This window comes from Anomaloglossus baeobatrachus, chromosome 5, assembly GCF_048569485.1.
Source record: "Anomaloglossus baeobatrachus isolate aAnoBae1 chromosome 5, aAnoBae1.hap1, whole genome shotgun sequence".
Taxonomy (NCBI): domain Eukaryota; kingdom Metazoa; phylum Chordata; class Amphibia; order Anura; family Aromobatidae; genus Anomaloglossus; species Anomaloglossus baeobatrachus.
Window position 1 is genome coordinate 276518926 of NC_134357.1, and position 12448 is coordinate 276531373.

General features: G+C 47.2%; 1 protein-coding gene across 2 annotated transcripts in view; it reads right to left on the reverse strand.

Annotated features, from left to right (window-relative positions):
- Window positions 1-10282: 10282 nt before the first annotated feature.
- Window positions 10283-12448, reverse strand: part of GCGR (glucagon receptor) — a 130727-nt gene continuing 128561 nt past the window's right edge. For both annotated transcript variants that reach the window (XM_075347451.1, XM_075347452.1), the window contains one exon: window positions 10283-12333. In XM_075347451.1, the coding sequence (XP_075203566.1) occupies window positions 12049-12333 (285 nt within the window). In that variant the 3' untranslated portion in view covers window positions 10283-12048. The remainder of the gene's footprint in view (window positions 12334-12448) is intronic.

The window sequence follows — 12448 nt, forward strand, 5'->3', positions numbered from 1 at the left end:
TGCAATCACCACAACCGTGGGTGGCGTCACGAACTATAACAATCCCCACACCCAACATCCCCTTTCACTCACGGGCGAGGAGTGTCGCTCGAGACACCCCGGGATCCGGCCCACGGCTCGAGCCACCACTGAGCAGCTGCCGGACCCGAGCAGAAGGGGTGAGCGCGGTGTGCTGACACCCTCCTCCCTGCCCGCGACAACTTGGCGTCACGAACAGGATCTTACCGCTCTGCCGTCAGGTAGAGGTGCGCCTTGTTACCGCCGGAGGTATCCGGCAGAAAAATTTCAGAAGCCGCCATCTTTGGCGCGAAAAGTTCCCGCTCGAGCGTCTTCTCGAGCAGTAGAGGCGCGAAGGCCAAAACCCCGCCCCGAGAGAGGAGGGGCCGGAAAGAGCTAAGGGGGACGCGATGGCGGCCGGCCGCATGTAGCCGCGGCTATAAAAGCAGGGACGCCAGGACTCTGCAAACATCCCGTTCCTGGAAGCAAACGAACCAGCCGTCATGTGGATGCCGTCCCGCGACACCGTACCCCCCGCGCCTGGAACCGCGGCGTGGGTGGAGATCCGGACCGCGCAGCTCTACCAACGGCTGCAGGTGAAGATGCAGCTCCTCATGGAGGAGTGGGAGGCCGACATGGCGGACGTTGTAGCCACCGTGCGGGGACGCGAGGAGGAAGCGGAGAAAGGGAGGATGAGTGACCCACGTCCCGATGCCCTGGAGGGGCCGGTCATCGCGGCTGTGGGGCCCGGTCCAAGCCCTCTCCCTTCGCTGCCTCCCTCGCCACCCGTTCCGGAGGCCGTGACCCCGCCACTAGGCCTGCTACCACCGCAACCGGTAGCAGTACCCAGCGTCCCCGCCCAAGCGGGCCAACCTGTAGCCGGAGCCCGCAGCCAGTCAGCGGTGTTGCCGTGGAAGACTCTGAAGACCGAACCGGAGGCACCCCCTGAGAAACTCCCCGAGCCGGAGCCGAGGACCCGTTCCGAGCCGAAGGCCCGGCTGCGGAAAGCCCCTGTGCCCATCCCCCACACCTCGGCTGAGGTGGCGCCGGGTTGTTGCTGCAAGGCAGCGCCCAAGGCCATGACACCGCGGGATACGCTACCCACCTTCCTGACAGTGGGTAACGTGCTGGATGTCTCGCGGGGCTCAACCCGTGCGCCGGAGCAGGTAGCAGCGCCATACTGGGACAGGGAGCCGACAAAGCTGGGCCTGGAGATCGCGGAGAGGGAGAGGAGGAAGGCCGAGCTGGTGGCCAGAGCGATCCGGGAGAAGGAGAATCTCCGGCAAGCGTCATTCCGTGACCGGGGACCGCTGCACGAGGGACAGGTGAGGCGGTTTGATGTCCGCCGGGGCTACGGGTTCATCTACGAGCCAGGCCTGGAGGCCGAGGTGTTTGTAGCCCGGCGGGATGTGCATGCTCACCTGCCCGAAGAGCATCCCGGCCGTAACCTGATGCCGGGAGATATTGTGCACTATACCCGGCACTTTGGGGAGCGAGGGTGGTTTGCGCTGGACGTTAACCTCAGGAGGGGCCCGGAGGCCCGAGCAAGCGCAGACCTCTACCCCTTGCCAGCAGCCCCAGCGCTTGAAAGACCGGAGTAGGGCAATGGATGCCCGCAGCACCGTCCCCGTTGGGACCATCATTGAAGTTGTTGTTTGAAAAAGTTTAAAAGTTCTGCAAATGATAAGTGAAAATGATCCGAAGTTCACCTGATTCACCATGTGATTAGCAACCGGCAGGAGCTGGCACCGTTGTCCCCGTGGGGACCGTTTAAAATGCATGGGAACTATCCATGGACAAGCCCGTGAACTTGCAGGGCACCACAAACGTTAAGTGGCTTGTAAATATGTTGGGTACCGTTACCGTTTCCGCCATGCCGCCTCCGGAGAGGCAGGTTGGAGGGAGGGCCCTGAGCAGAGCAGGCCAGGGCCCAGCCACCAAAGGAACCGGTGGCCACCCTCTGGAGGGGAAGGACAGATCCCGCTCGGGTAACTTGTGCTGGACTGTGGGTCAAGGGGTGCTGCCTGGGCTTTAGGGGCAGCATCAGGGCCAGGTTGCTTGGGTGGGAGAGAGCGGAAACCGTGACCGTATACCGTTGCAACGTTTAAGTAAATGTGCCTCCCGTCTTGGGAAGAGTTTTTGATTAAAAATGTATTTATGTTTGCTTAACCCTGTTATCCCCTTTTTACAGAAAAATAAAACCGGTGTAGGACGGCAGCCCGCGGACGGTCTGCATTTTGCTAAGGGGGAATGTGTCGCCCTGGGCAAGCCGGGGGACACAGGTCACAACACCACCACACCCCACACTCCAGGTAGGCACATCACAGCTAACCACAAATCCTTGTTGCCTTCCTCCAGAGGTTGATGATGCACACCAGGGGGTGGGCCAGGCGGTTGGCTCCGCCCACCAAGGAGCTGACAACACTGGAGGCAGGAAGAGACCAGGCAGTCTAGTCAGGGAGGAGGAAGTGGAAGGAGTGGAGGAGTAGTCTAGACAGGGCAAAAGTAAACAACTAAGTGAAAGTGAAGGAAGGAAAGTAGTAAAGGAGGAAAAGCAAGCAAAGTAACAGAAGAGAAAGACAGCCTGAAGGGTCCAGCTTTGTGAGGGCCAGAACAGCAAGGTCAGCAACGGCGGTGACTGTCTGGAGGGGGACCGTTTGGAAGTTCCTGGAAGGACCCCGTTGGCTGTGTGCCCGGTGGTCTGGAGCAGTGTTCCGAAGGACAGTCAGCACCAGGGCAGGGGCCTCTCGGACCCCGGCAAGGCTAGGAGTCGCCAGATTTGCCAAATCTGTCAGTGACGGGGACGCAGCTCCCCCAACAACCAAGTCCCGATTGAAGGCAACAGCCCAACCGGTATTGGAGAGACACCGCCACCGCCACGGCACCAGTTTCTCAGGGCCAGCGCCTGCGGGCAAAGTGTAGAGCTCCTCCGGCCCAGATTGCAGTCGGGGAGCGGGTAACCGGAGGGAATCCACCGCTACCATCAGTCAACACAGGTGCAAGGAAGAGAGACATCACCGTCACCTACCGGGAGTGCAGGTGCAGCCGTCTGTGGGACCGTCCTACCAGCCGTTGGTTTACCGTACAAACTGTGTCCGTGTGTCAGGCTGAGTGAGTACCATAGTGCCGCAAGGCACAGCGCTGCCCCCGCGTCCCTGCGCCCTCCAGGCCCCACACTTCACATCTCATCACCGGGCTCCGGGATCACCAACCCCTACCCACGGAGGGGCAACACAACACCTGGCTGCTCCGCATCACCATCCCCGGGACCCCCATACTGAGCAGCGGTGGTGCAATCACCACAACCGTGGATGGCGTCACGAACTATAACAATCCCCACACCCAACATCCCCTTTCACTCACGGGCGAGGAGTGTCGCTCGAGACACCCCGGGATCCGGCCCACGGCTCGAGCCACCACTGAGCAGCTGCCGGACCCGAGCAGAAGGGGTGAGCGCGGTGTGCTGACACCCTCCTCCCCGCCCGCGACACATGCATTAGATGCGACAGTTCTGGGACTGTACCCGGCTCTTCCCGATTTGCCCTGGTGCGTTGGCAAATCGGGGTAATAAGGAGTTAATGGCAGCCCATAGCTGCCAATAAGTCCTAGATTAATCATGTCAGGCGTCTATGAGAAACCTTCCATGATTAATCTGTAAATTACAGTAAATAAACACACACACCCGAAAAAATCCTTTATTAGAAATAAAAAACACAAACATATACCCTGGTTCACCACTTTAATCAGCCCCAAAAAGCCCTCCTTGTCCGGCGTACTCCAGGATGGTCCAGCGTCGCATCCAGTGCTGCTGCATGGAGGTGACCGGAGCTGCAGCAGACACAGCCGCTCCGGTCACCTCCATACAGCAACTGAAGACAGCCGCGCGATCAGCTGAACTGTCACTGAGGTTACCCGCTGTCACTGGATCCAGCGGTGGATGCAGCGGTGGCCGCGGGTAACCTCAGTGACAGCTCAGCTGATCGCACGGCTGTCTTCATTTGCTGTATGGAGGTGACCGGAGCGGCTGTGTCTGCTGCAGCTCCGGTCACCTCCATGCAGCAGCGCTGGATGCGACGCTGGACCATCCTGGAGTACGCCGGACAAGGAGGGCTTTTTGGGGCTGATTAAAGTGGTGAACCAGGGAATGTGTTTGTGTTTTTTTTTCTAATAAAGGATTTTTTCGTGTGTGTGTGTGTTTATTTACTGTAATTTACAGATTAATCATGGAAGGTGTCTCATAGACGCATGACATGATTAATCTAGGACTTATTGGCAGCTATGGGCTGCCAATAACTCCTTATTACCCCGATTTGCCAACGCACCAGGGCAAATCGGGAAGAGCCGGGTACAGTCCCAGAACTGTCGCATCTAATGCAAGCGGCAATTCTGGGCGGCTGTTGGCTGATATTGTTAGGCTGGGGGGCTCCCCATAACGTGGAGCTCCCCATCCTGAGAATACCAGCCTTCAGCCGTATGGCTTTATCTGGCTGGTTTTAAAATTAGGGGGGACCGCACGCCGTTTTTTTTAATTATTTAATTATTTATTTCACTACACAGTATAGACACGCACACCGGCTGCTGTGATTGGGTGCAGTGTGACACCTGTCACTCAGCGTGGGGGGCGTGTCTCACTGTAACCAATCATAGGCGCCGGTGGGCGGGGTAAGCAGGGAATACGAGATTGTTTAATGGGCGGCCGGCTTTTTCAAAACAGTAAAAGCCGCCGGAGCAGTGTGAACGCCGTGCAGAGCCGGGGATCGGTGAGTATGAGAGAGGGCTGCTCAATTCAGTTACTCAGGAGTTTAGCGGTCACCGGTGAGCCCTTCACTGGTGACCGCTAATCGGGACGCGACACAGACGGAGCCGCAGCATGACAATGAAGTCGGGTGAGGTTCACCCGAGTTCATTCTGACAGTGCGGCTCTGTCTGTGTCTGCTCTCATCTGACATTCAGCTCTGCTACATGGCTGTCTGTGTCTGCTGTTAGCGGCCATGTAGCAGAGCTGAATGGCAGATGACATAGTAAAAACGCATCCCTGCATTACACACGCTTGGCAAGTCAATAAATAAAAAAAAAAAAAAAGGTACCCAATGCATACGTCACAGAACACATGATCTAAAGGATCGCACACAAAATTGATCAATTTAACATAGACTACTAACGCTCGTGTGACAGCAAATGAACGACCTACGTGCAATCTCATTCGATCGCATATGCGACCTGGGCGTGTCACATCGCATACGAGATCGCACACCTAATTGTAAGGTGTAAAGCTGGCTTAAGATGTTTGGAACAACCACCCCGGCGAATTCCTTTAAAAACTGTGTTGAAGTAGTGCATCTGGGAGAAATGATGCTTTAATGCGGTTTTTAAGGCAAATGGTAGAAATTCCAAAGATTGATTTGATTTAGACTTCTCTTTTGCTCATTGCATTTTGTCAGTTAATAAAATATATTAACATTTCTATTTTTCTTAGTTTGAAACATTTTTTCTACACCTGCCAAAAACTTTTTCACAGTACTGTAAATATAGTTGTACATACATTCTTATGATTAAGAAGATAACTCCATCTAGCATGATCACTTCATTGTTTATTTAGTTATAGCACCACTCCTACACCTTCTTATAAAACACTGAATTATTAAGATATATCATGGGTTCCTAAAGTGTATGGGACCAACTGCTCCACTATATACAGTGCTGGCCAAAAGTATTGGCACCCCTGCAATTCTGTCAAAGAATACTCAGTTTCTTCTTGAAAATGATTGCAATCACAAATTCTTTGGTATTATTATCTTCATTTATTTTGCTTGCAATGAAAAAAACACAAAAGAGAATGAAAAAAAAATCAAATCATTGATCATTTCACACAAACCTTCAAAAATGGGCCAGCCAAAAGTATTGGCACCCTTAGCCTAATACTTGGTTGCACAACCTTTAGCCAAAATAACTACGAACAACCACTTCCGGTAACCATCAATGAGTTTCTTACAATGCTCTCCAGGAATTTTAGACCATTCTTCTTTGGCAAACTGGTCCAGGTCCCTGAGATTTGAAGGGTGCCTTCTCCAAACTGCCATTTTGAGATCTCTCCACAGGTGTTCTATGGGATTCAGGGCTGGACTTATTGCTGGCCACTTTAGTAGTCTCCAGTGCTTTCTAGCAAACCATTTTCTAGTGCTTTTTGAAGTGTGTTTTGGGTCATTGTCCTGCTGGAAGACCCATGACCTCTGAGGAAGACCCAGCTTTCTCACACTGGGCCCTACATTATGCTCCAAAAATTTTTGGTAGTCTTCAGACTTCATAATGCCATGCACACGGTCAAGCAGTCCAGTGCCAGAGGCAGCAAAGCAACCCCAAAACATCAGGAAACCTCCACCATGTTTGACTGTAAGGACTGTGTTCTTTTCTTTGAATGCCTCTTTTTTTCCCTGTAAACTCTATGTTGATGGCTTTTCCCAAAAAGCTCTACTTCTGTTTCATCTGACCAGAGAACATTCTTAAAAAAGGTTTTAGGCTTTCTCAGGTAAGTTTTGGCAAACTCCAGCCTGGCTTTTTTATGCCTCAGGGTAAGAAGTGGGGTCTTCCTGGGTACCCTACCATACAATCCCTTTTCATTTACGCGCCGACGGATAGTACGGGTTGATACTGTTGTACCCTCAGACTGCAGGGCAGCTTGAACTTGTTTGGATGTTAGTCGAGGTTCTTTATCCACCATCCGCACAATCTTGCGTTGAAATCTCTCGTCAATTTTTCTTTTCCTTCCATATCTAGGGAGGTTAGCCACAGTTCCATGGGCTTTAAACTTCTTGATGACACTGCGCACCGTAGACACAGGAACTTTCAGGTCAAAGGAGATGGACTTGTAGCCTTGAGATTGCTCATGCCTCCTCACAATTTGGATTCTCAAGTCCTCAGACAGTTCTTTGGTCTTCTTTCTTTTCTCCATGCTCAATGTGGTACACACAAGGACACAAGACAGAGGTTGAGTCAACTTTAATCCATGTCAACTGGCTGCAAGTGTGATTTAGTTATTGCCAACACCTGTTAGGTGCCACAGGTAAGTTACAGGTGCTGTTAATTATACAAATTAGAGAAGCATCACATGATTTTTCAAACAGTGCCAATACTTTTGTCCACCCCCTTTTTTTGTTTGGTGTGGAATTATATCCAATTTGGCTTTATGACATTTTTTTCTTTTCATTGAAGACAAATTAAATGAAGATAATAATACCAAAGAATTTGTGACTGCAATCATTTTCAAGAAGAAACTGAGTATTATCTGACAGAATTGCAGGGGTGCCAATACTTTTGGCCAGCACTGTAGTGTAAACCAGGATTCTAGTGCACATTGCTGTTAATTACCAATTTCTAAACTACCCTTACAGGGGCTATTAGGCTATGTTCAGATCAAGCATTTTTCAAGGCTTTAAAAAAAATGAATTTTTAAGAGTTTTTTTCTTTTCCTCATGCATTTTTTGAAGATTTATATATATATATATATATATATATATATATATATATATATATACTTTTCCTGAAATATTTTTTTGCAACCTTTTAACTTGATGTGTCAACTTTAGAAGGAATTCCTACTGGATTCCTCAAAGAAGTTACACTTCTTTTATTCTACCATGAGTTTTTCAAAATCTGAAGAGGTAAAGTGTTCAAAAGACTGAACATTTACAGCAAAGTGGATCACCATCGAAGCCTGAACTTCCCAGACAACACAAACTGATTCTACTCTTGTGATGTAGCACATGAACCATTAGATTAAATCTGTTTACCAGATTAGATCATCTGTTTAGTCGGTAATAATGTTTGATGACATTTCAGGGAATAGTCACTGAAGTGAGTGATAAATTATGTAGAAATAGTAAAATTTACAAATTTCTGTGGTTTGCAATCAACTAATCTAACAAGATCAATTTACATAGCACATGACTTCTGTCTGTGCTAGCCTTAGGCAAATTTCACACATCCGGCTTTTTGCCGGTTTGCCGGATTCAGCGCACTCCAGTACAGTGTATACAGTACAATGGCAGCGCAGCCAGCTCCGGTCACATGCTGTCATGTGACCGAAGTATGTGACCCGGAAGATGCCGCGCTGCCATTGTACTGTATACACTGTACTGGAGTCCGCCGAATCAGGCAAACCGGGGAAAAGCCGGATGTGTGAAACTATCCTTAAAAGGTCTATGGTCATGATGTCAGAAGAGAAACCCAGCATGGGGTACTACAAAGGGAGGAGACCAAAGGGAGCCAAGCCCAGTGCTGGAGCCAGGACAGGTAAGTACCACTCATGGGTAAATAATTCTGAAACTGTAGGGTTCAGTAAAAGTAACATTTGTTTACTGCAAACAATTTGCTATGGGGACTGAATAATTCTGATTACAGCTGTATATAGTAGAATTACCAGTACCGATGCCACATCATTTTGTACCAAATACATAAAGTAGTGGTCAAAAATCTGTGTTGAATGGGTCAGAATATGTGTTAAAGGGGCTGTGCAATAATAGGACAATCCCTTCTTATTCCCCATATTTGACCACATTAAAATAAAAACACTTATACACACCTCCGGTGCCGGCCAGTTTTCAGCAGTACCAGCACTCGCTCCTCCAGGGCTCATGAGAGGCTGTTACGTCACATGATCCCTACGCCCAATCAGCACCAGCTTCCCTGTTCCCGCCTTCAGACGTGTATGTAATCAAGAGGAATGAGCCATGGGAGAGTGAGTGCTGACGCTGATGAAATGGCACCAACACGGGAGATGAGTATAAGCTTTTTTTATTTTAGCAGAGATAATTATGGGGAATAAGGAGGGGTTGTCCTAGTAGGGAACAACCCCTTTAAACCATAGATTCCTAGATTTCCACATGTTCCCTCATGGTTCTGCTGGCTTCTGAATTTACAATGAGCACATTTCAATTAGAACAAGGAAAACTGTTATATAAACATGTGTGTCCAAACTTTTGACTGATACTATACTTAGTAACCTCTAGATGTTTCAGCCCCCGACTCCCTTCTCCTTTACCAAGATCAGGAGTTGCTGATTTGTGGGAAGGATTTATGCAAGCCTCGAAACCTTTGGTCTAAATCGTCAGAAATTTGCCAGGAGTGTTTTCGGAAAATTGTGACAGTTGGCATATGTGCAAAAAATAAACCAACTATGCTTAATGTTTATACTTCTAAAATGTAAAAAATGGGATAGGTGCAAGACTTACAATAATAATAAAATCATGATTTTATTAATCAATTTAAAAACCTCAGATGAAGCGGTGAATGCGAAACGTGTGTCAGTAAAGGGTGGCTGTTACATAATAGGGATTTTTTGCGTTAATACATTTAATGATTTATCTTCTCTTGATGTCTGTTGCACTCGCATGATTGGGACACAATCCTGTGATTTCACATTAATCTGCATACTACCCTTTTGTACTGTTTCTTTACAGATAGCCTGCATTGACACTTTCCTTTTCTTCTGGATTTTTTTCTCATGTTACCTATCGTGTTTCTGATTTATGTACTTGTTTTTATTGTCTTAAATATCCAGTTTATTTACAGTCAATAATATCATGATTTTTTTAGTATTAGAAGACTTGCACCTATACTGTTTTTTTCAGTATTTTTCCATGCTAAAGACTTTTAATACTGGGTGGTTTATATAATTGTATCTACTGTACATTTCTGGATGAACTCAGTTTCTGTGTTAACTTTCCCAGCTGGGAATAACCCTTTAACATCTATATTGTGTTGATCGTTGGGGATCTGACTGCTGGGACCCACCACTCCCTTCTTTGTCTATAGGACAGCCCAAGATAGCCTCACTCTATTTTCATAAGGTGTTTCAAAACCATGTTTTTGGGTTCAGTGGCGGTGGTTAGCCAACCAAGTAATCATCAAGATATCACTTATCATGTGGATAGGTGATAACTTGTTCCGTTGGGAGAAACTCTTTAAGTTTGCTTTTAGGTAAGCAACATTGTGAATCAGGAGAACTATACTACATTTCTAATTGGAGGTATTTCCTAATATTATTATTATTATTACACCTACTACATATTAGGATAGCATCTTTGAGATGGGAATACCCCTTTAACTCTTTTAAAATATAAATATTCTCTTCATCTGCATTCTGCCACCACCAGAGGTGAAGGAACTTTTCTCATTTCCCGCCGTAGACTGCACCTGCTTTTGTCCAAGGCCTGTCTTTAGCTGAAAACCCTTCTGAAAGGCCCCATTTACATGTATGTGTATCACCTATGTATTTTATCTGTGTTTACACGTGTAGAACATGCACCCATTATAGTGTATTAGCAAGTTAACATTTATGGGTTTTTTTTGTGGACTGATTGTCCACTTATGCCTTTATATTTGACAGATAGGGAAGCAGGAGCAAAGTGAAAAACACCCTCCCCGCCACTACCTCCCCCATATCTGAATCAGCATTTCCAGTGCAAAAATACGGAATACAACTGACATCAAGTTTCACGGAATGTACCCCTATTCATTTGATAAAGGGCTGATGTGCAGTACCCTGCTGTGGCCACTATACAGTTGACGGAGCTGTTCTTCGCTACTAAGCACATCCAGCCACTGCCGGCACCGGGAAGAACTAATCGGTGTGGGTGCCGGATATCGCACCCACGCCATTCTGGTAGTGATGACCTACCCTTGGCCTTCTATATTAAAGTACTGGAGAGTGGGCAACTCTTTTGAGTATTAAAAAGAATAAAGTGGAAACAGACATACAAAGAAGCATATTTAACTTGTAGAGCAGCTCAAATAAATGGTTACAGAAGCTCACAAACCGACCTTTGGGTTACTGACAATCACAGCAATATAAATGTATTTTTAAGTTAAAATAAAACAACTTCCTATGACTTTTGTGCAACATTTTACAAGACATGTATTTGTAATATCCATATATTCATTTGGTTCTGTTGATCTTGTTCAGAAATCAACATATCTACAATCAGTGTCTTCGCTATATCTACTAGTTCATAGAGTGGAAAAGTCTTCATCTGTAGGAAGGTTGTGATGCCTCCCACGTCTGGGCAATGAGGACTGAGAGACATATTGTGTGGACAGAGGTATGTCTGAGAGTTGGGTATCTAGATCAGGTTCCGGACAAGACACCTCAGAACATTGGTCTAGTATATAATACTGCTCAAATGCTATGAAGTTTATAGAAACTAAAGCTTATGTCCAAGGGGTCAGTTACTTTACTTCACCTCAGTGTTTTCTCCTCCTGTTCTATGTCAATATAGTTCTTGGCTAAAATTGTCTCATACCTGTCTTCTTAAAACATATCTTAAAATCCGAGGCTAGAACTTGTTCAAGGTTTCTTTTCATGTGCACAACCATTTCTACAGCACGGTCTAAAAGCTCCTCACTCATGTAGATCTCTCCTTCAAGAAATACAGATTTAGAGCCCTCCTTCAGGATACACAGATGTAGATCCCTCCTTCGGGATATATAGATGTAAATCCCTCCTTCTAGATATACAGATGTAGATCCCTCCTTCAGGATATATAGATGTAGATCTCTCCTTCTAGATATACAGATGTAGATCCCTCCTTCAGGATAACAGCTGTAGATCTCTCCTTCAAGATATACAGATGTAGATCCCTCCTTTGGGACATACAGATGTAGATCCCTTCTTCAGGACTAACAGATGTAGATCCTTCTTTCAGGATATACAGATGTAGATCCCTCCTTCATTATATACAGAAGTAGATCCCTCCTTTAGGACATACAGATGTATATGCCTCCTTTAGGACATACAGATGTAGATCCCTCCTTTAGGACATACAGATATAGATCCCTCCTTTAGGACATACAGATGTAGATCCCTCCTTAGGACATACAGATGTGGATCCCTCCTTCAGGATATACAGATGTGGATTCCTCCAGGACATACAGATGTGGATCCCTCCTTCAGGATATACAGATGTGGATTCCTCCAGGACTTACAGATGTGGATCCCTCCTTTAGGACATACAGATGTAGATTGCTCCTTCAGGATATACAGGGACCTAGAGTGTTCTATAGGACATGCTCCGAGCTGCTTTCAGGATAATCAAAGCTGTGCTGGCGTTCACTCAGGGTGATTTGCTCTGTGGTACTGCTGCCCATCTTCTCACGGTACCATGTGCTTTCACTGTTTCGTGACTTTCCAGCACCATTGCTACAGCTATCGACCAGTTTGTGTTTTTCACAGATGCTTCCGAGTCCGGCTCGAGGGGTTTGGCTATTTGTATGCTTGTATTCCTCTTCAATATCTTTTCCAAGTTTCCACAGTTTCCATTTTTTCAGAAGCTCGTACTGGACCTGTGGGTGGACAGATTGAGCGAATGTTAAAGAAGGCGGATAAAGAAAAAGAACCCATGTCACTTGCCTCCTCACAAATCATTCCTGTTTAGTAGACATCATGTAATTGAGCCCT